The sequence below is a fragment of the Vidua macroura genome, chromosome 5, assembly GCF_024509145.1.
Source record: "Vidua macroura isolate BioBank_ID:100142 chromosome 5, ASM2450914v1, whole genome shotgun sequence".
NCBI classification, from domain to species: Eukaryota; Metazoa; Chordata; class Aves; order Passeriformes; family Viduidae; genus Vidua; species Vidua macroura.
The window spans coordinates 44,368,776-44,395,096 of record NC_071575.1 but is presented as its reverse complement, the minus strand read 5'-3'; the positions used below and the strand labels follow the sequence as shown (position 1 = coordinate 44,395,096).

Genomic DNA, 26,321 nt, shown 5'->3' with positions numbered 1-26,321 from the left:
TGATGACACAAAGCCCAATGAGCAGCTGGAGATGCAAGTCTTTGTACCCTGGTGTTTAAGTCATTGTTCTCAGGGACAGAGTGATGTCCCTTACTCTTCCTATCAGACAACAGCAGTTCTGGCACTTGGGATGACATTTTATACTTTTAATTCTTTGATAGAATGTCTTATTTGCTATTGTAAAAATGATTGGGTCAAGGCAACTGTTGATGCTGCAGATGATCTCTGTGACTTTGTAAATGGCACTTAATGTGCTTATGTTCCCACAGGGTGGTTGACAATTAATTCTATTAATTAGTATCACCATCATCATAACATGGTAAGGTATGAAAGAAACAGCAAACACAATCATAGCAGCTGAAATCAGTAACAGAGGCCTAACAAGTCGGTTCTTTCTTTGCTGACGTTTACTGAATTGTAGTAATGTTTTGAGAGTCAACATATAGCATGTAAAGATGACTGTGGCTGGAATTAGAAATCTCAGTACAATTTTGGAGAGTGTGAAGGGCACGGCAAATTGTAATGGTTCTTCAGTGCTATCCAGGTAATTTATGATGTTGTGCTGTCTTCTAGCTGCAACTGTGTAGTAAATCTCAGGCCCCGATGCAATCACTATGAAGATCCATACCCCGATGGTGCAAAACACAGCCTTTTCTTTGTCCCACCATGTTAATGAACTGATGGGATGAACAGCACCTATGTATCTGTCAAAACTGATGAGTGTCAGGAAATACACACTTCCATAGATATTAATACTAAAAAATAGTCCTATGAGCTGATAAAAAGCTTGACTGAAATAGACAGCAAACTTCTGGATATTATAATATACTGAAAAAGGTGCCATGAGAGTCCAAGTAAAGTCGCACAGTGCCAAATTAAAGAGAAATATGGTATTGGTAGTCCATGTCTTCATGCAGTAAACATAGTGTCGTAGTGCAAGTATATTGCCTAGAAATCCTGTTAATAAAGTGAAAAGGCAAACCAGAATCAGCAAATAACAGTACCACTCCAGCTTAGGATTTCTGTTGCAAATGAAAATAACGCATGTACCATTCATCATCTGTCCACGGAGTACACCTGAAGGGAAAAGAGAGACCAACAGCCTTTAAAATAAAAATAGAGTTGAATACATTGCATTTAAAACTAAAAAATTATAAGTTAAATTCAGTGTGTTTGAACTGGCAAAAGAATTCAGAACATAGTGTAATGTACAAACTCTCTCCTCTAGCTGAAAGAAATGTAAACTCCAAGTAGGTAACACAGCTTACTCTACAACACCCACACAAGCAGATCTTCATGAACTTATATGGAAAGGTTTATATACTTTCCTCTCTGCTATTTACTGTAGTGTATGATGGATGTGAGGAAAAAAGTGTGCACTCTCAAGTGATAGCAGTGTCCCTTGGCCACTAATCTATCTTTGGAAAAAGCAGAGGAGATGACAGAAGGACAGTAATTACCCATGCTCATTCCATCATTGCTTTGATTGCCTTGAGCATCCATATGGGGCCAAGGGCAAGTTTCACGTGGGCAGCTGTGCACTGAACTGTGACTGAGATCAACAAAACAGCATCAAAACAAATGAGGATGAAATTCTGCTTTTAGTGAAGGCCACAGAAACTTTTTAATCTAAAGTGCTAGACAAAGTGCTTTTTTTGACCTTTTTCTTTGATTTTCTTCTGTAAATATTTGTCCCAGGATGTGCTTTGGTAGGGTTAGAGAATATTCTTTTTGTCTAACTTTATGGCCTACTTTATATCAATTCCCATTATGGAATATATGGAATATAGATCTGCAGTGTATTTTTCAAAGCAAGTTTTTAATGCTTCTAAAGTCTTATGCTTAATTCTAATGATTTTTTTACTCCTAATAAAACCAAAGACTGGAATATTCAGTCAGAATGAGCTGTCACCAATTGCAGTTTGTTATGTTTCTAGAAAATTTCCAAACAATGCCAAACTGTGAGGTCCAAGTAGAAGCTTTGTATGAGGATCATCCAAACAATAAATTTATAGATCAGAGTCCACTACAGTGCTTGCTAGGATGACAGAATAAAATTTTCATCAGTACAGGACACACTTTGAATGGAAGAAAGGACCTTTCCAGAATGTTATTGATTCATTGAAAATTTTGAAACGTCTTCAACTGTTGAGTTGGCAATAGTGGGGTTTTTTCCTAACATAATGCTTTGCTTTCATGTCAAGCTTAATACAATAAGTCTTTTCCAAAGGTATGTTCACATACACGGGTCACAATATAGCAAACAGAAGCTGCAGTGAAAACCTGCTAAATAAAGACTGCATTATTGTGCTTTGCAAATTATAGTCCACTCAGTTACCTGACAAAAAGCTGGTTTAGACTGTACTCAACAAAATTGGGAAGGAAAGTGGTTTCTTTAGAAGCTCAGCAACAAAGGCAGTCAAATGACTTTCCAGGAAATTATGTAGATAGAAAACCATCTGTTCGACTCACAGTGTATTTCACAGGTGGGGAGTGTTTGTTCTATAAATGTATTTTTTAAAGTATTGAAGCACGGACTTTAACCTAGGGTAGCTATACTTTCCCTGCTCCTTAGCCTTTGTGAAATATAAAAAATTACACAAACTGAAATTTATAAGATATCCCTGTAAAGTCTTTAAAATGTGAAACATAGTTAAGTAACATTTTCTCATTATATGATCAATTAAAAGTAGTTTGAATAGGTATAGGAAATTTATATTTTCCTAAAATCCTCTTGGCTAGAGTTTGTGTGTTCTTGGAATTAAATGGCATTTCCTACCTCTCTGCCTTCCTTTTCAGTACTTACAAATGGCAGTATAAATAAGTCCTAAACTGGCTACACACAGTATTGGCCATAGCTGCACGAGGCAATTGTAATGCCAGGTTCCTGATCTTATTAAGCTTCTGGCCAAGGGCTATAGGTAGGTCTAAATGGAGGGAGGCAAACAGCTGTGCCCCCTGCTCTGCTCTGCTCTAAGTTGGCTGGATAAAGTCTGGATGTGCAGCCTTATAACTGTGTTAGGGCAGCCACAGACTTGAATGAAACAAAATCCCCTATCTCCTTCATCGCCTTCAATTTGCTGGGCTGCACTCAGGGCTGAGCTGTATGAAATTGGTTTTGTAGCTGAAGGGGATGGAGATGCCCAGCTGTGTAAGGTGCATTTGGAGCTCAGAGAGTCATTAGAAAATATGTATGTTTGTGTAGGCATTTCCCACATGTCTACCTTGGGATTACTGTTTGAATTTTCTAAAATATTTTTGCTGTCTCCTGTTAATTCTTTGTATTGTAGTAGAGCTTAGAGACCATAAATAAGACTAGGTTCTTGAAGCTGTGCCTTGCAATTGAAGTGAGTGGCTTACAGGGTGAATTGAGTGAGTGGCTTACAGAGTGGACACAGAGGAACAGGTGCAGAGATAAAAAAACCTTTCCTGAGATAACTTAATAAGCAAGAGGAAAACACAAGGTGTTTGACCCCCAGCTTGGTGCTATTCCAGGACCTCCTGGTCTTCTATCAGAAGAATTTAAAGCCTTATACAGTCATGGATGCAGTCTGACTGCATGCAGGAAGACAGGCAGCATGCCCTGCTCTTTGCTGAAGCCATTGGAGCTACCCTGATGTCCAGAAGATATGTGCTGTAATAATTTTCAGAAGTGATATTTTTTTTATATCAGACAGTAGCAAGTTTTCTGTCTACTGTCTTAGCACCAACAGAATAACTCAAGCTATAAGTTGGATATGACTAGATTGTGTTCACAGTTTGAATCCAAAATTTTTCATCTGTATTTTAAGAAAACTTTATTTTTCTGAACATTACAGCATTCACTGCTAAGTCCGTGTATTCTGGAGCAAAGCCAGCCAGCACACATATGCATATTGCATTGAGGCAGAATGAGCAACAGCACCAGGGTATTATAGTGTGCATATGTTGTTAGTACTGACTAAAATCAGACTTTCCAAACTTTGATGAAAGTAGAATTTGTCTTCAAGGTTAAAAAATACTTCCCATTTATTGAGATTAATTTTTCAGTTGAACAGTTTTGGTCATAGATGAAGATGACCTGGAGCACTAAGTGGGCAGAAAGAGCAATCCCTTGATGGTGCACCCAGAATTGAAGGAATACATCTGATTCAATTAAGAGCTTGGTATTAGAAAATTGCAAATATGCCTGGGAAATAGTTGAAGTTTATGGTTATCATCATTCATAATTAAGACAAGAAAGCATGATAAATGCATGGATAAGAACTTTCTCATTTCTGCTTCTGTTGTTTAATGAGTGCAACCATCTTACGGGCCATAGATCTAAAGATACTAGAAAAGTTTTAGTTTTTTAAAAAGCGACCTGTTTGACTCAATTTTTTGTATCTGCCTATTGAGTTGTCTTTTCTCTTGGAATGGACAACAAATACTGGTCGGTTACTGCCGGGTTTGTTGCAGGACCCTGAATTCTCTGCTACCCTGTGTTTCCCTAGTACTGTTGATGTGCTCTCCAAAGCCTTGGAGCAGATAAAAAGACCTGTTTCCAGTAAAAAATTACATTTGGAGGAAACTTCTGGTGGAGATAGGAAACATTATGATAAGAAAATCTTGATTTTTGTATGTAGTTAATTCACAGTTTATCACTGGCAGTCATTCATATGGCATTTAACTTGCATTTGCAAAGGTCCATTAGGCTTAACACATTTATTTGGGGATTTTTAAGTATATAATTTTTTATGTGTAAATATATCCTAATAACCATGTTCTTCTCTGTCATACCTGTCAGTGTTTATTTTACATTTTTAACAAGTTCATAATAAGCAACTAATTTTCCCTGAAGTAAAAAAAAAAAAAAAGAAAAAGAAAAAAGAAAGTTGGGTCAAAAGCTTATTTTGTGTAATATTATTTCTTATCTATTCTCTTTGCCCCTTGCTACTTCAAATTTTACATGAACTGTTTTATTTTTCTGGAATTACTCTGAGAATTTTGTTGGGTTGTTTGGAATTGTATTTTAATCTAGTACAAGTCTATTCCAGTTACTAGATAGGTTTTCCAAATTTCTGACCATTCACACCCCATAATATTTCTGTTATGTGTGCTTTCCAAGTGTAACCTTTTAGCTCACTTTATAAAAAAACCCGTTATACAGAGTCCTAGGTTTTGTTATAAAAATAATAAGCATTATTTGCAATTTTCACTTTAACAACTTACCTGTTAGGCAATCATCTGATCATCCATTTTTATTTCAACTGAGTTGATGTGAAAGGATATATAAAGCAATGTGAGCATTATATGGATTATTTAACATATTTTAGTTTAACTGCATTTAGCATGTTATACTTACTGTTATGGTGGGAGCAAAAGTAACATCTGTGACATTTTTATGCAGTTAGGTAAGAAGATTGTGCTAAGATCCAATTCCTTTTGTTTTTATATATCAGTATTGTGATTAAGTACTATTTCTTTCATTAAAAAATTATGCTGATGAACCCTGCTTGAGAGTTAATGAAGTCGTATATGGCAAACAAGCTGCAGTAGAAGGAAAGTTAAAGTGGAAGAATTTGCCTACTGAAGACAGTATTTATGAAAATATTATTTTAAGAATATGATATTTATACATATTAGTAGATATTAATCAGTGTGTAATAACTAAACAGGAAACAGCATTACTTTGGAGAGTACAGGTGCAATGAATATTTATTAAATATTTCCTCTTACCTGTTTTAGAAAAGTTGGAATTATCTGTTTTACAGAAGTCTAGATTCCAGGCTGTATTTTTTCTCTCCATTAATCTGGACCCCCTGAAATCACAACTCTGTTTTGCGAGTACTGCTTATTATCCAAGGTGTCGGTAGTATTCCATATGCAATGGCAGCTGTTCAGAGAACAGGTATCAAACTGCAAGGGAAGTATCTTTTATCATTAAGCCCCTCCTCTCAGTAAGTCAGGATAATATGCTATTGCCATAGCAGCCTCTGCTTGCTCTTTAGGGAAGGACAGACTTACGGGACATCCTCAGTCTAGCTAGGCTTGGGGCTGTCATGGGTTTCCAGCAATGAAAGTGTAGAAGACTACAGGGGCTTGGGGCATGTGTATGTGTGTTTGCACTTTCCCTTTCTTCACTTTTCTTCACTCACAGAAATCTTGTTGCTGCCCTACTACTGGACTGGTCTGCAGACCCGTGTTGCTCTTGTCCCATTGTAGAGCTTCATTCAGCCCCCCTATACCTACCTGCCACTTCTCCTGCCTCATGGTTCCCACATCATTCCAAAGTCTCAGCTTTTTCAAAGAACTCTCATCCTCCAGCTGTTTAATCCAGAGCTCACATCCTACCTCTTCAGCCCATAGCCCATGTCTGCTCCAGGTCCTCAAGTCTTCCTCCCCCAAACCTGCATCTCCATCTTCAGCAGCAAATACCAGCTTTGGAATCTTCCTGTCCACCTGAATGAGCATTTCAAATTTTTTGTTATTTTCTCCCACTTTATAGATTCCCTCTGTTTCCAGCCCTAATCAATGCTAAATGTGGACTTGGTAGTTCAACAACCAGCTGAGAGAAATTGCCTCCATCCCAGACCATTTCACATCTCAGTCTGCTATATCACTTCTCTAGACACTTCCTGTCCAGCCCCTCATATTAGTTCTGTTCTGCCTGTTTTCACACCTTCTAGCACCAGATTGCACTGTCTTCTTGTTAGATGCTGTCCTTCACCTTGCTGCTTGAATTATCCCTTGTCTTCCTTTACCCCCTCTTAGCTTCTGCTGTGGCACTCTCAGCCTTGCAAAAACAAATTCCCATCTCTTGTGCTAGTGAGGTTTTCAATACTCTAAACACTTCTCTAAAGGCAGAGATGACAGAGAAGAAAAGCTAGCCCAGGAAAAATATGTTTGTGGCAAAAATACCATAGAAGTTTCACCTAACACCAGTGGTGAGAGTAAGCAGAGCTTCTTTTCAAGTGGCACGACACACCAGTATTCTTTGAAAAAAGGTATTCTTTGCAGAATAGAGTATAATAACATATTATATGATTAAAGTGATTAGGTCTAAGAAAAACATACAGTACAAGATTCTACACAGACTCATAATTTGATTACCAAATTAAATAAGGGAAGCAAATATTTGTTAGTGGACATACCTAAAGTACTTAGACATGAAAAGCTGTCTTGGACATGAAAAAGGAAACTTACGTATGAATCAGTAACCTTTTTTAGCACTTGAAATGCATTGTTATAGCCTGTGATTGTTCTCACCATCTTTTAAAAATACTGCTATTAATAAGTTACTGTTGCATTATTTTCCCCCCCACCTCTGCATTGCAAGTAATTTATAATTTTATAGCAATAATATCTGTTCATGCTGAACTACAGAAGGGTAGTTCGTCTGCATGATGCGAAGTACGTCCTCCTCACACACAGTAAAATAATTAGCCATAGGAAGAAATACAGTTTAGTAGTTTATTTTGGTTTTATTATGATGTAAAATATTATGTGTATTTACTGACTGATTAAATAATTTTTGTACCGTAGGTCAGTTGCTCCGTCTGAAAATGTTTCGAGAGGACCATGGGTCTTGGATGACGATGTTCTTCAGTACCATCCTCTTCCTCTTCATATTTTCTCACATTTATAACCTGTTCCTCATTATGGCAGGGAATATGAGGTAGGTTCCAGATTTTATTTTTGTCTCTTTTGCTCTAGAATATACTTTACTGTAAACTTTTTTATTGCTCTCTCTGAATTTAGGTAGAATAGTAATTTAATTGGCTAATGAACCCAGAGGATAAAATTATTAGTTATAAAAAATGGAATCCTAGACTAATGTTAGCAAATGTGAAATCATGGTAGTAATGAATATTATATCTTTTTTTTTTCTTTAAATTATAACTAAACAAATTTGATTAGAAGTTAGGGCTGAGTGGTTTACAAGATTAAGCATTACTATTGTGCCTGGGGAGGAAGTTCAGAGTTAAAAGTAATTGAAACAGCTAAATTTGAGGAAGCTCATGGATATTAAATGGGAGTACAGATTTTTTTTTTTGTTATGTACAACAATATTTGCTGATCCAGTTTGTTTAGAATATCCTTAATTTTTTTTTTTCCCCATGAAGTGCTCTGACAGAGCAAAATTGTGTTTAGCTGAGGGATGAACAGCCGTCTATTATATATGGATTTATTTTAAATGGACCTGTTTATATTAATTTTCTGTCTAAAACCTTGCTTTCTCCTATTATCTCAAAATTAACACCGCTTTCATGTGTTGATTTTCCTGAGAAAACCTATATTATTAGTCATCTAATATGTACAAAATCAGTTCATTGGACAAAAAAAACCCCACAGCAATGTTGTTTATGAAAGGCAAGATAGCATCGAGGGACTTCCCAGCAAGGAATAAGAAATCCAAAGTATTTATGAATCGAAGAACAATGCAAATAAATTCCTTGTTTCTAGCAGAATATCAGAGCCATACCAACAGAATGATGATGAGTTATTTAATGGGCTGGTGGTGTGGTGTGTTACAGATCTTACGCATGTCAACAAAAATGTGCAGTGTTCAAAGTCCTGTAAATAAAGTGACATAAAGCAAAAGGTGAGTAGGAGGCAGACTGCCTGTCACTGAATGAGCATAAGCACAGACCAGCTGGGATAATCATGAGGTTGTGACATGAAAACTAAATGTATTGGTTTGAGGCAGGCAGGTAAAGCAGCAGAGTCATCGACTGTTTTATGAAACGATCACAGTAATGACGCGGTAAATATGAATACTCAATAACAGGTGGGCTAATTAGGATGGGGAGGCTGGGAGCATTGCAGGTTTCTGGCTTCCCTATTTACGTAGTCATACTACTATTGGTATCATGTTAAGATTTATATTTGGTCTTTCTAATGGTCCATAGACTAAAACCAGCTAGCTGTTAGCAAAGCATTAAGAGTCTTGAAAGCCTGACTCATGTCTGGAAATCAGATTTCATTTGTCCGTCCACATTCCTGCTTCGTGTATCTGTTACAAGCTTCCATGAGCTGCACTGAAGAGATTGTGTGGCCATCAGCATTCACGTCCATGGAAATAGGCACAGCCTAGTACTAAAACAGCTGTGTCAGACAATATGCCCTCTTGCTTTCTGTGGGGTGATGCCTCTCCTTTCCTGGAGCTTATGCCCCAGCTCTGGATGTGTTGTGATTCTTTTGGGAGGTTCACAATAATGTGCTCATGGAATTGCATAGCTTTTTTTAAAGTGGGTTGAGGGCTCATTACAGACACGTTGGCTCTCCATTCCAGCAAGAAAGCATACAGAACAAGCAGTTTCAGTCTCAAACAACAGAACTTAAATCATCAGTAAAACAGAGCTCTTGGATCAGTCCTCGCAAAGCTGGGGTAGACAAATGTGTAGTACTTTTGAAAAGAGGGTTTCTACAACAAACATCATCAAAGCCAACTGCTCCATGATGAAGTTGCCCTGATGAAGTGTTTCAAGGAGTGCATTATTTTTTCCTGAGTAAATGTAATCCTTATGAAAGCTATTTGCTTCATGGTTTGTACTTCTGTGCAAAAGACCAGCTCTGTCTATATCTTTTACCACGGTGCCTTGCTGAAATGATTGTCACCAGAGAGACTGGTTTCCAGGATGAAGGTCAGAGTTTGCCTGCATGAAGGTTATGGTGTTTGTGGAGAGAAACTGACCTTTGAGCCAGTGGGCGCCTAGGAAACACAGGCATCCCAGATTACACATCGTTCAATACAAGGGCTATGAAAGCCTTCCTGTCTACAAGACTAAGTGAAAAACATTCTTTTTTTCTGCTTTTTTTTTTTTTTTTGTGTGTGTGTGTGTGGTTTTTTTTGTTTGGTTGGTTTTTTGTTTTTTTTTGGTTTTTTTTTTGTTTTTTTTTTTTTTTGTGGTTTCTCCTTGCAATGTCTCTGGATCACCTTTCCCTGGGTGCTGGCACCAGAGGGATTCTGACAAGTTTCTTTATGTCAGATCAGATGTTTGGTCTCATCGATGAAAATCCCTTTCTGGCACACAAGTAGGAAAGTCATACATCTTGCATTATGCCAGCATGGATGACTACAGCAAAAACCCTTTTGAGGGCTAGAGAAATCTGTGATTGAAAGCTCTTTCATATAACCATATCTAAAAAAGGTACATTTTACAGTTGCCAAAATTTGGGGTTTTTTTAAAGAGTATTTTTTAAAGACACTTCACATGTGTCTTAGTGCAGCAAACCTAAAAAAGTGTGAATATATCCCTTAAAAAATGTAGCAGGAGGGACTTGAATTTTCAGGGAAGAGCACAAGCTGAGTATTGTGTTAATTCCTGGGCCCTTCACTACAAGAAAGACATTGAGGTGCTGGAGCATGGCCAGAGCAGGGCAATGAGGCTGGTGAAGGGTCTAGAGAGCAAGTCATAAAAGAAGTGGCTCAGGTTTCTGGGGTTGTTTAGCATGGAAAAAAAAGGAGACTTAGGGGAGACCCTGTCACCATCTACAATGACCTGAAAGGAAGCTGTAGCAAGGTGGGGTCCATCTCATCTCCCAGGATGAGAAGGAATGGCCTCAAATTTTGCCAGGGTGGATATTAGGAAAAAATACTTCACAGAAAGGGTCGTTGAGCATTGGAACAGACAGGCTTTGGAAGTGTTCAAAAGACATGTGGCTCTTGGGGATATGTTTTAGTGGTAAATACACTGGTTCTCAGTAAACAGTTGGATTTGATGACCATAGAGGTCTTTTCCAATGTTAACGATTCTATAATTATATGAACAAGTTGCTGGTATTTGAATTACATTGTACAGCTGTCTGCTGGGTGTAAGTATGACTATTTGAAATAAAAATTTTGTGACTGATTGGAATGTGTCTTTTTAAATTTAAAGTCGCTATCTTTTTTTTGCAATGATGTTTCCTTTTAGGTACTTCACAGTGTAGGGCTCTGATCCACTATGCATAAGGTCACTGTAGTCAGAACTGAATATCTGGTGACTATATCTGTTGTCAAAATACCACTGAATACTTTTTTTAAAAAAGTGAGGGACTTGGGTGTTCATTTATTATGCAACGTCATTTAGATTCTTGAAATTAAGCAGTGATTTTGAGCTGTGTAACAGATGAGCAACATGGCTTATTTATAAAAGGCTGTATTTGAGACATAAATGAAAGGAGGAAACGTTTCTTTTTCTGCATCAAAAAGTGTCTTGCGTCAAGGCCACGTGGTGGCAGCAAAGGGCACAGTTTAGGAAGCTAAATTCCCTGAAAGTGTACGGGGATCCTCGCTATCAAACTTTTCCTGGGTTTTTCTGTGCCACAAGCAAATTCAGAGCCCTTTGTTTATTATTTCTTTCTTTAAAGGAATGTCAGGTCTGGAAATGTCCAGGGACTGTCCCGTATTTTTGTCATTTACATGTGACTTTTGTACCCTTGACATACTGAGGTATTCCAAGTCTGTACCTACTCACATTGAAGTTGTCCCAGCTGCATTGCTTTAAGTAGAGAATATATCACCAAAAGGAAACTAATTTTCTCCTTTGGGAGCCTGCATCAGTAAATAATGCTTTGATGTTTAACATTACAATACAGTGATGTACTTTTCATATGACGTCCAAAAATCAAAGCTGTGGCTGCTTGTGTCACAAATGTCAGCTGTCTTGTCCTAGATGAAGAGATTCTCAATTGTCCAAAGGATGCTCAGGTGCATCATTATTCAACACTGTAAAGTGTCATTGAAATAACAGACACAAACCCATTTTCTCTTTAGCTGCAAATTGTCACATCACTGTAGCAATAATACAAATTATTGGGATTATCTTCTTTGACTGTTGCATGTGTCAGGAGAGGGTTTGGTGTGAATTTATTACCTGTGCTGAAAAGATTTTGGTTATTCTTATTAAGCACGAGGAGAGAGCACATATTTTTTGGGGTAGTTTTATCTTCTCTTACTGCTCATTTCTTTTGCAGAAAAAGTGTGAAATTTCAATACATTTTACATTACTTGCAGAAATTCCTTGGGAATAACAACGCAACTTTAATTAATTGTAGTTAGAGTGATTTAGTGGATTTGGACCCAATTACAATCTGCAGCTGACAAATGCCTGTACAGAGGGCTTGCATTTTGTTTGACAAGCTGAAACAAGAAAACGGCTATTTATATGTTTAAAAGCCACAATAATAGCTTTCTATTAAATACTTTACCCTTATCCAAATTAGTTACTAGTCCTTTTCCTTTTTCCCTAAGATACAGATTATTGTGTCCCTGGAAATGTGTATTTACTCCAAGCTTTAAAGCTATGTTGTTCAGGATTCTGTGCTTTAGTTTGTTTGATTGCTCATTAGACTCAAGGATTAGTCATCATTAGCATAATTTTAGAAGAAAATTTAGGGACAACAAAGATTTGGTCTGTTTTCTAACCATTGTTACTATTCTACAGAACTGTGAGGTTCACAGTGGATCTATATTAGGCCTCCAGTATACTTTCATAGCTGTGTCTACCTGGCCATATGTTTTGTGGGCTTTATGTTGATGTGTATATTTGTGTATCCTCTGATCCTGATATATCCTGATGTGTATATTTGTGTATCCTCTGTGCATATTTGGTGTAGCTGCGTATTCATACCATAGTCATGCTTAATATTTGGCAAAGATTACAGTGTTATACTGTGAGCTTCAGAACGTTCAAGCTTCTGTGAACTACTGGAAGGAAAGGTCCCAAATCTGTAAGGTCTCTGTGCTCTTCTGAGACACTAATCCTTTGCCATCATTCTTTCTCAAAATGTACATGGAAAACAGGAACTCCCTTAGAATATTTGTAGCTTCTAAACAGCAAAAACTGTGACAGGTTTAAATTGTCTAAAAGTATATAGAGGCAGAAAGTTTATTATTTCTTATTGTATTATGGTTATACAAATTATGGACATAAAATATTGCTCTAAGAATGCAGTCTGTAAGAGGTTTACAAGTTAGCCTTTTTATTGCAGATTGTCCTCCCAGCTGGGATCCTAAGACACAGGTGTCTAGTGAGATCACAGCAGCAGTAGAAACTGTATTTTCCAAGTCACTGTGATTGGAAAGTGTCTTGAGCCAGGTACTTGAAAATCAAAGTGATTGAAAATTGCAAGCTAGTTCATGGTGTTTCAACCTTTATAGCTAAACTTACTCCCACCTGGTCAAAAAGTACTTCTCCATGTGCTAAATCTGCTATATTGCTTCTGTCTTCTGTGAAGTAGACTTCATCAAACTTTTCCTTCTTCTAAGCCAGGAAATGACAAAGAATAGAAAATGCTTAATTTAATGCTTGTAATTACAAGATGATGATTCTGAAAACCCAAACCTTTTAACGACTAAGAAACTCATTCCCCAAACCACACTCACTGCAGAGAAAGGGCAAAGGAGGTCTTGCACATCACAAAACAGTTGGCATAGAATCATCATAGATCTCAGGGAGGATGGTGTCCCAGGACACCAAAGAGCTCTCTGATCCATAGAGCCGTCCCAGGACAACCTGCTGGTTGTTGGTATCAAAGGCTGCCAAAACTCCTGTGGCATAATTGGCTCTCTCGTAATGCAGGTCAATCAGGGTGAGAACAATGTTAATCACTTGGATAGAATGACTGAAATTAATAGGAATTTGTGGAGAACACCAAACAGTGAGAGAAAAAAAAATAAAAAAATCAATGCCAAATTATTTTCCTGTAAACTCTTTTAGATAGCTTACAGGCAAAGGCCAAACCACAGAATCTCAAGTGACACATACCAGTTTTGGAAGGAGCTCTTTGTCAAAATACAAGCAGAAGACACAGCTTGGGAGTAAAGTACTTGTCATATGGGCTGACTGAATTAGTTTCAGGTACTTGTTTAGGTGAGAAATATAGTTGTAGCACTGTTGTAAACCCCTTTCCTCTAAGAGCTTTCTTCCTATTGCTCAAAATCAATGACTCTGGTTCCAAGAAGGTTGTCACTGATAAGAGATGCCAGAGGGAAGAACTGCAAGTGCTGAGCACAGCCAGACCTGTTAGGTATGAGCAGCAAGTACAAAGGATGCTGGAGGCTGCCATGGGAGAAGCATGGGAGAGACAAAGGCATGTCCAGCGCCAGAGGGGTCTTGCTCAAACCCAAGACAGAGGGACAAGTAGCCCTGTGGCTGTGTCCTAGCTGTCCTGTGGTGTTGCCATGGTGAGACTGATGTGGCTGTGGGAATGTCTTAGGGCTTTATAGACTGATTCCTCTTTCCTCCTTTCAAATAAATATCCTTTCCAGTGCCAGGGATAAATGATTAGGGAAATTGATCACAGCCTGGTGCTGTTAAACCTTATGCAAAAGTTAATTGATGGCACTATTACAAATTTTCTTATATCATACCCCTCTGTATTGAACTGACATGTAGACATTGAGAGTGTTTTCCCTTAACCACACTAACCTTGCTGCTGTGGCATTGTCCAGTAGGTTTATGTGAAAATGCTCTGCTCCAGCAGCTCTTTTCCCATTTCAGGAACTATAGCATTGCTGCTCTGTTCGTTTCTCATTTTCTTTGCCCATGACACACACGAGTTGGGTCCCCTGAAGACTGAAAAATACTTTTCTCTAACCCATATTATTGAATTCCAAAGAGAAAAACAGTCTGGGGAAAAAGTTAGTGGGTTGCCCTGCATTTGCAGCTCATGAGGTGGGGCCACATGTCTGTGGGTAATATCTCTGTGTAGAAGGTCCAAAGACACCTCCCGAGGCCTGTTAGGGAATAGAACTTTTGGAATGGTCCGAGTAAAGCATACTTTATTCTTGTATAGGATGTCATGTCTTTAGGTCATCTCACCTTGAACTAGAAAATCTGTAAAACTGCAATCTGCACTTCTAAGAGGTTTTTTCTTTGCCAGAGAAACCTAAAATTGAGGTTTTTCTTCTGAGAGGACCTACTGCCAATTTCCATTAGCTGAGGAGATAGTCCATTAATGTATTGTTTGCTTTTAGCTTACGGAGGACATTGAGATAAACAGTGTTTTAAAAATAGAAATTTAATAATGAAAACTTTCATAAAAATCAGTTTTTTAAGAAGACTTCTTGACACTTTTTATCCTTCATCATTTTGGCTGAAAACCCTGAAGATACCAAGCACCTGGAATAGAAAATTGTGTAGCCCAGCTGCCACCCTAGTGAGACATTTGCTTGCTCTAGGTACTGCTGCTGTATTCTCTTTTTTGTCACCAGAGCAGAACTGGGGAGAAGAGCCCACCTGTCCCCAGCATGCCTGCCAGCAGCGAGGTAGGTGATAGCAGCAGATGGGGAGGCAGCCTGTTTCCCAGCCCTGTTAGGCTGATGGAGGGGAGGCTGCAGTTGTGATCAAAGCTGCTGAGCATGAAAGCCATGGCAGAGAAGAGAAAGAATTGGAAAGTGCAGAAAGAAATTCTGCAGGCGTTTGGTCTCTCCTGGCAGCAGTGGCAGCAGCTGATGCAATTCAGACAGATTTGGCCCACGTGGTGCTTTCAGCTCCCATGGGTAACACAGGATGATGGGCTCTGCCCTTCTGACAGTCCTGGGTACATCAACTGCCTTGTGTTTGGAGGTGACTGTTTGTGTGAATTAAATTGAGCATTTGAGCTAATTCTTGCCAGATTATGGCCCTAATGCTAGAAGTTAACCTGCTTTTGCTAGAGAGGGCAATTTGAAGTTTCTGTTTTCTTCACCGTTTAGTAGTACAAGGGAAGAAAATAGAAAAATAGGTTTATTTTCTGAGAAAATTGACTTGAGCTTATTTAAAACGTTTAAGATTGCAGTCTCTCCCAAAAATACATGCATTTGTATGACATATTTTATTGTCATCTTGAAAAATCACTGCACAGACATTTTTATAGAAATGTCTGAATTTAGCAAGTGATAATGCATGTCTCCCTATTGCTTTATCTGATGGTGAAACCATCAATCACCCTAAAAACACAACTGTAACAAAAATAAGTAGTCAATTTAAAAAAGATTTACCTGCACTTTTCAGCAATGGCCTGTTTTCTAGGTCTTCTTAAAGAGAATCTCTAAGTGTGCTGTAAATGAAACAGTGCTTTAGTGATTAACCTGCATGGTTAATGCAGCTTTTTTAAAACAGGATATCACTTTTAGATGACACCTCTTCATTAATATGTTCATATCTCTACAAATCAGCAGGCTAAGAAATCTGTTTGTACATAAGAAGTTATAAATGTTTGATGCCAATTAAAAATGGAGTACCTTTTTCCAAACTAGAAAATACGGAGGTTTTTTATTACAGTCTTCTGGGTTTGTTTTTTTTTTTTTTTTCACCCAGGCTTATGAATTCTAACATTTTGTTTGTAAAAGGGAAGCTATGAACAGTTTTTGAGTTTCTAGAAAACCTTCAGGTATATTCCAGTGGGAAAAAAAAAGGTTAAAAATATCCAAGTGTTTCTAGAAGACCTTCAGGTATATTCCAGTGGGAAAAAAAAAGGTTAAAAATATCCAAGTGTTTTAATCGCCACGAATGACATGGACAGATTGGAAATAGTTGCCAGATAGTAAAGGGCACAAATTAAGGTATCTCATTCCTGCTACTTGTATTGTTTTATCTGAAACTTACCTAAGTTAATCTAAAATGAAACTAGCATTTTCACTATGGAATTGGACTTGAATCCTTAGTCTTCTCTTAACAATACTCGTAGTATGGAGAAACCTTCATACTCGGCCCCCAATAGGAAAAAAGATAGTAAATTTGTGGAGGGAGGAGAAATTGTCAAGATTTGATAAAGAAATTTTAATCTACAAAAGTACTCAGGACCTTAAAGGCATTCTTGCTTTATTTATTTTTTCTGGTTGATTACTCAGATTGCTGTTTTTTTCTCTCTGTGAGTCTTTGTGCCAAATCTTGAGTTCTTTAGTCAGAATATGCACTAGATGATCCAGGATTTTTTTGCTTGCTAGTAGCTGCAGCCCTAGCAGAAGCTTTTTTTTTTTTTTTTTTTGTTTTTTTTTTTAAGTTAACAAGAAATAGTCTTGGAATGTCTTGGAATGTGTAATGCTGTTTTTCACAGCATTACACATTTTAAGCATTTCCCTACTACACTTATCTATAGGTTTTGAAGTAAATAGGTTTATTTGCTGTGTAGTAACAGTGTACAAAGTTTTGAGGCAGGAATTACTCTCATTCTTTTTTTTTTTTTGTGCCAGAACTGCTTATTCTGTAGTTTCAGCACCCAAAGGAACTTCACATTCAAATAAGTAGCCAAAGCACCAGTCACAGCAAATTGAAGCAGAGATTTTCAATAAAACATTGAATACTTACTGTAAAAAAGTTAACAAGCAGTCTAAAATTTAAGAATTCAAAAATAATTTTGAATAATGTACAGATAACGACTTATGGTAGTACCAGATGGCAGAAAAAATTGCTAAATTAAAGAGATTTTTTTATAATTAATGTGCCAAAAGCTTTCTCCATGTTATCATTATTCAATTAAATTTTGCGTTAAAGCTTTAAAATTACTGTGAAAGTTTCAGTATTATTTAGACAAAATGCAGTTACATCCATTTTTGTCCATTCTGTAGTAATATTCTGTGAAAGAAGGAATGGGCAATATATTTTAGTATGTGTTTGTTTGTGAATTGGTAGTTGTGTATATATATATATATGTAGATTCAGAAGAATTGTGATATATTGCTGTTTCTGAAAAAAATGAAAAGATACTCTTTTAATTCTATAGGCATATTATTTTCCTTAAATGCATTACTGGCTGTAGTGATTTAAAGAATTTTTCTCCTTTTTTAAATTATGTAAAACTTTTAATGCAATTCACCATTTTAGGAACAAAAGAACTTAAAAATAGCTTAGTGCAAGAAATCTCAATTTGCATGCTGAAGTGTTACTTATATAGGCATGCAAAAAAGTTAATGTAACTTAGGATACGAACATTTTGTAATCCAAAATTCTCCATGCAACGATTTCTTACAGAAAATCTCTAAGTGTAGGTTAGAAATGTTTTGCTACTTACCAATGCTCACCTAGGAAAACATAGGATAGGAATTTATTTTTAGAGACATTTTTACTGTAAGAGAATCAGCATGACTGTGATGGAGAGCTCTGCTGGTTGTAAAAATTATAATGAAACATTGAAAATGACAAAGTTAGAACCTATCTAAATGGAATCAACCTGTAAAATAAATTGTGATAAAATGACTTCCAGTGACACATACTCTGAAAAGTAGAGTCAAGATGCACAATAGGTTCTGCTTCTTTCAGGTGACCCATTGTAATACCTCAAGTCTATCTAACACATAATGGTAACTGAGAACATAAATTGGTGCTAGGTAACAGCAGCATGTGACATATACAATTAGTCCTACAGAGATGAATAAATGAGAATAGACTCAAAAAAATCTTTTTCTAGCCTTAAATTGCTTGTGAAGCTAAGAAAGGGCACATTCCTTTAGTACTCTGCAGTAGCAGGAGGATGACACCTTGCTCTGTATGAAGTACAGTGAGGGACCTTACAGAGGGCTTTTGTTTTTGTCCTAAAGGAGTGAAGGCTGGTCCTGTGTGCACTCCCTGGGCCCCCCTGGGTGACAAGTCCACCCTGGAGCAGTCTGACAGCAGAGGCAGAAACCTGCAGTTGTGACTGTGACACCAGCTATGAGTGTGCTGTGCTTCCTGGGCTTAGTACTTGAGGCTTGTAAGACTGGCTTGGGACTAAGCAAAAACAACAAAGAAATGCCAGATTAGAGACTTCTGAAACGTATCAAAAAGCCTGAAATTTTCCAGGGCTGAAAATACTCTTCTTAACCTCTGGTCTTATGTAGCATCATGTAGCATTTGGGGTCACAAAGATATTTTCTAGTCTTTTTCAGAATGGTTTTCTCACAATATTTACCTACTAGAAGCATTCCACACTGAAACAATTTCCATATATGCATAAATAAGGTGAATGGAATCAGGATAGGAAAAATGAAGAAAAAAACCCCTGCCAGTATGGGGACACCAAAATTTTATAAGCTGGAGCATAACATCATCACAAGCCATCCACCTGTGACTCAGAAACACGGATCTTTTTAGATATTTCAGTTTTGGACTTTTTCAACTAAGAACTGAAAGGATCTGTAGAGTAAATGCTCAGTTCTCATATTGGTAGGCTTGAGGAAAACCTTGTTTTTAATCTATTGCTGAAAGCATCTGTGTCCAGGAGACAGGGCTTACCCCAGAGTATTTCCACACAGTGGATGTTATGATTCAGGTTCTCAGTTTTGTTTTGCCTTATGTTGCAGCTCCATAAATGCGACATAAGCATTATATGAGCAGAGTGCACACGGTGTCAGAGATATGTCTTGAATTCTGTAGCTCTGAACATTGCAAAGAATTGAATGTTCTCATCTGGTATTACTAGTTCCAGCTGTTTTTCATTTAAAATGAGAACAGAATGAAAATGGCAATTAAAAAAAAATGTTTACTACACAGTTATTCTCAGGATTTATACATTGAAATTACAGTAGGCTGGGGTAGAAATTTGAAATGTTTTTAGGATCTCTGTTATGCGTAACCTAAGTTTTCTAATTTCACCCCTTCTTTCTTTCCTGGAAAAAGAAAGCCAAGGAAGGAACTTTGCTGTGTCAGACTTCAGGATTACTGAGGGACTGGGAGCACACTGCTGAAGATGATTCATTTTGGGAGTGGGGTGGGTGGGTCATCGTGATAAGGAAAACTGGTTAGATGGAGCACAGTTGGCAATACCTATACCTCTCTAAATGGTGGTTCATGCAGAGATTTTTTGCTTCCATGAAAATTACACTGAAATTGTAAAATAAGAATTAAGACAGCTAGAGGGCACTGTGGCTAAACATTTGCCAGACATAAACTGTAAATTAAAATTAACAATAGCTTTAAAGTCACCCCTCATGTCTTTTGTCATATGTAGAATGCAACAAAATTACTGTAAAAATGCTGTTTCTGTCTTTCATTCAATGAGCTTTTGAATGAAGAGACAAAAATATACAGAACTGAGTATTATTGAAGTCCCACAAAAGAATATATTGACTATAAACTGTATGATTATTTACGGTACCATCTGCACATTTTCAGATGATGAAATCTTCTATCCATTACTCACATTTCTCTAATTAATAAATAATTTTTAAGGAAGTTGGTATCCATATGTTATACTAAAATATTTATCTGAATAAGTGACAGGTGAGATATTGCTATATATGTCAAAAGTTGCTTCCTTGAGGAGGAATTCAGTGCAGTACATAAAATACTGCTTTTTAAGTTTGTTTGGTCATCAGTCTGAATGTTTGGGAAACTAAGTAAAACAGTAATAACTTTCTGTAACCTGCTCAGTTCCCTCAGAACTAGCAGTATTTCAGCTCTGAGATGTATCACTTGGAAATCTTAACAAAGAAAACTTCCAGACTTTGACTTACTGAGAATGGCAACTTCTGAACACACAAGGCTGGATTTAGAGTAAGATTCTGTTGTATTGATTTTTTGAAGAATGTCTTAGCTCTCCTGTGACCTCATTTAAACCAGTAGAACAAACTACTGTGAATTGGTTCTCATGTGAGTGAAGTACACCAAGCCTGTCCATAGCTAAACTGCTATGAATTAATCATTCAGGTGCCAGATAATCCACTCTGGATCACAGGGTAATCTCTGCTGCATAAGTGGTACATGCACAGCTAATGAAGAAAATACACAATCTTTACAAAATATGTTTATAAATGTATACATAAAAGTGTATTGAGACATGTAAGGCTTTGATGAAATTTAAAGTTAGTGATTCAGAGCACTAGCTTTTGCTTTCTGGATCAAAATGTTGAAAATCAAAGGATGTATAACATTATTTTTCACAGTTCCAGGGTTCTTGGCATAAAACTTCATCAGGATGCAAAATGGCTATGTATAAGGTTCATTAATGCAAAGTTTACATCTGATATGTCTGAATGTTTTTATCTACATAAATCACATACCAGTTAACTGCTGTTATTTAATTGCACCATCTATTTGATGGAATCATTTATTAATCCCACCTAATTGGGTGTGTGCTGGTAACTATTATCAGTTGTGCAGTTCAGCTGGGATTAGTTTCATGCTGGGTGTTGCAGCTGCACCATGACTCAACTCCTCTCTTTTGTCTCTGTTTTATTCAGGGAGATGACAGTATAGGTAACAGCTGAGCCAGTTATTGGTCTTTGGTTTATTGGTGACTTGAATGCATGCTCAAGGAAAAGATAAAGTGATTTCTGTCCTAAGGGAGTAATTTTTTTCCTTTTCAGGCTGCTTATGGTTGAGCCTATTCCTGATTTTTGGACTTGTTTTTTCCAGTGTCATTGAAAAATGTGTGTCTGCACTTTACAGCATCACTAAGTATATCCTGTAGAACATTTGAATTTCCAGTAGGCTTGCAAACATTAAATATTGATATTGAATTTCTGTCACCCTACCAATAGTTATTCTGCTTCTCTGACTTTCTCTAGTGCAGAAAGTATGCTTTAAAAATGTTAATTGGAACTCACTGTGCTGACTTAAATAAATGGTTGCACTAGAGTGTATTATTAAATTCATGATTTTTAAGATCTTATACCATATTAACTGTCAGTAGTTTTAATTGAAGCTGATTCTTATCAGTTTGGTTGTTCTTTACGTCCAATGAGAAAATTATATAATATACCACGAAAAAGAAATGAATGTTTATTGAGGCAGGTATGAAAAAATCAGATTGACTTGCTCAAATCCTTAGATTACAGGGAAACTACCCTGGTAATTGATGAGAAGATAATTGATGCCTCTCATTAAAATCCAGAGTCTTAAGGTAAAAGTTAACTCTCTATATTAATGCTTTGTCAATTCTAAGCTATGTTTGAGGCAATTTAACATACAATGGATTGATTTTCTGTCTTGTACCTTCCTCTGTCCAACAGGAAACTTGTTTGGCTCCTCTCTGTCTTGTGCTATAAAGATCAAAACAAGACTAACTCAGGGATTCAGTACAGTGCATGTTTTAAACAAAAATCTTCCTAGCAGTTTATTCTGGAAAACACATATTTCATAAGTGTAATTTTGTATAATCCCAGAAGTCTACAAAGAATTGGTTTGCCTTTATTATTTAGGAAAATTCATGTGAACCAGGAGAGTATTGCTCTGCAGCTATTTTTTGTGACTACTTAAACTATGATTTCATGTATGTGTAATGAAACCTGAAAATTGCTTTTATTCTGATTATTTGATAATCTTTTAACCCAGCAAGCAGTTTTCATCTCTGTAATAATGCTATGTCATTACTGACGTTGTACTTTACATCTAGCTTCTCTTGCACCTGTTCTTTCCTTGTTTATGCATCATAGTCAAATAGATGGTCTGAAAGGCAGGATGGATCCAAGTCTGATTTACACTGATAAAAGTCTTTCCCAGGTAAATGAAGACACACAGAGATTGATTTTCAGGTCGTATTTTTAATAATAAAATGTTAGAAGAGAATAGTGTGTATCCAGTTTCCTGTCTTGTGTGTAGGTGGCATTTATGTGGGTATGAGTGTCCAGTCACAGAGTTCTCCCTACCCTGCAGCCACTGACTGAGGTGAAAGCCCTCCCTTCACCCACTCCTAGAAGCAAGCCTGCTTCTCAGTCCACTGACCTTTGTCTGTGAAGATGTTATTTATCCCTTATCCAGTCCAACTGCCTGTATATTGGGGGCTATTAGATATCACCTTATTGTGAATATTAATGAATTTGGCAGAGCTCAAACATCCTCCACCGGAGCCTGTCCTCTGTTGATAACACACACCAGGACTGAAAGATAGACTGAAAGAGAAGGTGTTTGGGGCACCTGACACCCTCAGTGTTTTGGTTGCTTCCATCAGTGCTCATCAAACAGTTGATGAATACTGGGATATACCTTGCACTGCTCAACTTCATTCATTTCTTTTGGGTTTTTTTTAAGGCCAAAAGGGCTTCTTGTTTAAACCTCTACTGATGTCTGTAGCAAAAGTGCCTTTGTTTTGAAGGAGAATGAGTGTCATCTGTGTCCTGCTGTGTACATTGCATGGCATGAGCTGCTCCTGGAGCTACAGGAAAGAGTTGGAAGATAGGAGAATAATGAAACTTGTAGGCTCCATAGGTGAATGCCTTAGAGGCAGAGCACAGTAGTTGGCTTCCTGTAACTTGCTTTAATATATGATAAATACTGAAATTAGTTCAAGTAAAACGCCTTCAGTGCCCAGCAGCTGACTCTGTTGCAAGAGCACGGGAAAGAGATAGCAGTAAGATTTGTGTAGGAGGGGCACAAAGCTCAGGGAGGATGTTTGAATCCCCTACACTGGCACTCCCCATGCCAGTAAAGAAATTCAGAGGTAGTAGTCAGTTTTGGATTTAACGTACTCCTGTTCGATAGGGTTTTTTCACACAGAATTGTGTTTCCTTCATCCGTGAGTTTCTCACAGTGTTTACTAAGGCCTTTTGAAGCTGTTTACAGTTATGGGCAATTATCTTGTTCCCTACTACAGGCATTTATTATTCAATAGGAGCTGTTTCTTTGTTTTGCTTATTTTTCCTCCCTGGTTTGCTGTATACAATACTTTTTTTTTTTTTTTTTTTTTTTTCTGACTGCTGCATTATAATAAATAAAAGTGGCCTAAACAACTAAGCTCATTAAAAATCCAGTAATCTGACAGGCTCCAGATAGTTCTAAAATGAAAAGATATTATTTGGAGTGTCTTAAAGGGGTCTGTGTTGATGTTTGCTTTGCTTGATATCTGGAGATGTGTACTGGAAAAGAGCAGAATGGCAAAGGTTTTGATGGTCCCAAGTTTTTCAGTGTAGCAAAAATGAAAGCTCACTGCAGAGACTCAGAAGGATTTCACAATACTAAGTTAGTAGATGGCAAGTGACAAGCTATTCCCTCTCAGGACACAGGGCTCGGAGCTAATATAGGCGGTTGTATAAAAACTGTCAGTGCAAAGGCGAGCAGAAGGCAAGGAAGAGAATGTGAAGAATTACTAGAAAAAGAGCAGAGAAATAGGAATTGCATTTAGAACAAAACATAAATTATTGGCCAGCTCCTCATATCACTAATGCTCCTGCATCTTGAATAATATACATGGTTCTGCTGCCCCTTCAGAACAAAGAGTGGACTATTGTACAAAGAGCTCAAGAATGCATGAAGAAGTGCAGCAAGGATGTCAAAGGAACACCTTCTATATTACAAGCTATGAAGTAGACTAAAGTCTATGAAAAGGTCTATAAATTCATGGATGGCACAGAGAGAATTAACTAATTAAACTATTTATCCTGCTATAAAATTTAGACTATATCAAGTGATATCGAAAACATGCTGTGGAACTCATTGCCACAGAAAACTGCAGATGTCTGTGTAGATGCAAAAGCAATTAATAAACTCATGAAACAAGAATATGCTAGACTTTTACACACAGTGTTATCACCTTTGTCAGAGAAAGTCCCTGAAAGTCCTCCCATCTGGGAGTCTGTAATAGGAGGTACCACCTACAGGGTTTCTCTATTCTAATACTTTCCTTGGTCATCTTACAGGGGTAAAATATTGGGACAGACAGGTGTTTGGAAAAGGTAGAGCCATTATTGTTATATCCTACAGCTTTGGTACAGCCCTGGTACTACAGCTTGGTAGTGTGTGTCTCTCAAATGTTTGATCATAATAAAAGAGATATTTAAAAAAAAAGTCATGTTCGCATTAAGCTGTGTAAAAACACACAGAAGAATGTTACAGATCACATCTCTAATGTGCCCTTTCTACCATTCTCTGAACACAAAATTGATGTTTTTTGAGGCTTCTTCTAAGTAATGTCATGAAAGATAGAAATTCTCTTCCAGATACCATAAGGAGTGATGACCATAAAAATCTGGAAATGCTTTGGCACTGAAAGGAAATCTAGCAAGAAAATGGGGAAAGAAGTGTATATAGACTTACAAATAGGAAAATTGGTTAAAAATGCTAGCCTGTGTTTATGGCCATCTGAGATTTTAGTTGTGTGTCTAATTCTATTTGGGATTCTGTTTCTTTTCTATTCTATTTGAAATAGTAGCTTTTGATTCAGTATATATTATTTAAGAGTTGCAGCAAGTACAGGGCTGGTGTATCAAACTTAAGTAAATATCCATCAGAGATGGAATGAATATCTTGTCATTCTCACAGTGCTGCTAAACACATAGGAAGGATCATATGCAAAATGTAACAAAGGTGCAAAATAGTAAGTGAGATGGTGAATTGCTAAAGTGTTATGTGAGAGAGATATCAAAGGTTGGTGAATGCATCATAAAGATATTTCAATTTTGCCAGCAAACTAATGAATTGACTTCTGTCAGACTGTTTACGACTCCTTTAGCATAAAAGCTTGTTCTTTCTTTTAAAAGACACTACTCTTAAAAGAAACATGCAAAACATGTACTTAAGAAAGTGAAAAGAGAAAGGTGTTTTAAGGGTTTTTCTGAGGGTTTTTTTTACAGCAGAGATAACATTGTACATTTATTGGGGTACACTGGATATTCTAGATCTGTCTAAATCCTCCCGTTAGCAAATCTATACTACAGACAAGGTGCCGGTTTCATTCAGTGTTTTTCAGTTCATTCATTCACTCATACAGCACCTAACAGACACTGGACTGAGTATTTTCAAATGTTTTCTCTACAGTCATAAATTATTAGCTAAATAAGCCATCACTACCCTGACCCTAAAGAGTGACATCATGTTATAAATATCCAAAGAAGGAAATATTGGAAAGCTTGACAGTATAAATAATCTCTTCTCAGTTTCTCTGACACCCACACACACACACATGCGCATGTGTCGTGGATCACATGAAACATTCAAATCCTTAAATTAGTTCAGTATCTGTCCCTATATTTGCAATATTTATACTGTTTATCACCACAAGTGTACACATATTATGGTCTTGTTTTTCCAAATCCTGTAGGTAACACATTTGTCTTGTATGTCACTAGTATAATTTTGGTTTTGTTGTCAGACTGCTAAATGACAGTGAAATGTCTGCAGTATGCATAAAACAGCATCTTGTAATAGACTGCAGGTCCCATGTGAGAGCTGAAGATGAATACATTTAAAGTTGCAGCAGTATAGCCTGAAAAATTGTCATCAATAGTCCAATTGTGATGTGTGCATGTACTATTTTGACATGTGTGTATGCATGTTGATGTAAATCTTTCATGAAGACTGGGAACAGTATTATGACCTGCAGTTAGCGGCTTGTGTTAATTAACTAAGTGATATTACTTCACGGGAAGAATATTAACAGTTCTGCTCCTACTGGAGAACACGTAGAAAATTTGAGGCCTTGAAAAGCAGTATTTCAATATTGCTAGTAATGCGTACCTGTGTTTTCAGAAACACGTGCCTGAG

General features: G+C 37.2%; 2 protein-coding genes across 5 annotated transcripts in view; one reads left to right on the top strand and one right to left on the bottom strand.

The window, feature by feature from the left end:
* TMEM117 (transmembrane protein 117) overlaps positions 1–26,321 on the top strand; it is a 189,910-nt gene that overhangs the window by 29,924 nt on the left and 133,665 nt on the right. For all 4 annotated transcript variants that reach the window (XM_053978921.1, XM_053978922.1, XM_053978924.1 and 1 more), the window contains exon 3: positions 7,504–7,636. In XM_053978921.1, coding sequence (XP_053834896.1) covers positions 7,504–7,636 — 133 coding nt within the window. The remainder of the gene's footprint in view (positions 1–7,503; positions 7,637–26,321) is intronic.
* On the bottom strand, positions 56–5,767 carry LOC128808106 (P2Y purinoceptor 1-like). The gene is made up of 2 exons (XM_053978926.1): positions 5,698–5,767; positions 56–1,077 (listed from the first exon to the last, which is right to left on the bottom strand). The coding sequence occupies exons 1-2, from the start codon at positions 5,765–5,767 to the stop codon at positions 56–58; spliced, it is 1,092 nt and encodes a 363-aa protein (XP_053834901.1).

Excerpts from the sequence above, each read along its gene's own strand:
- LOC128808106 (XM_053978926.1), bottom strand. The coding sequence starts at position 5,767 with ATGGAGAGAAAAAATACAGCCTGGAATCTAGACTTCTGTAAAACAGAT. Across the intron at positions 1,078-5,697 it reads TTCCAACTTTTCTAAAACAG|GTGTACTCCGTGGACAGATG; the intron begins GTAAGAGGAAAT and ends TTTTCCCTTCAG.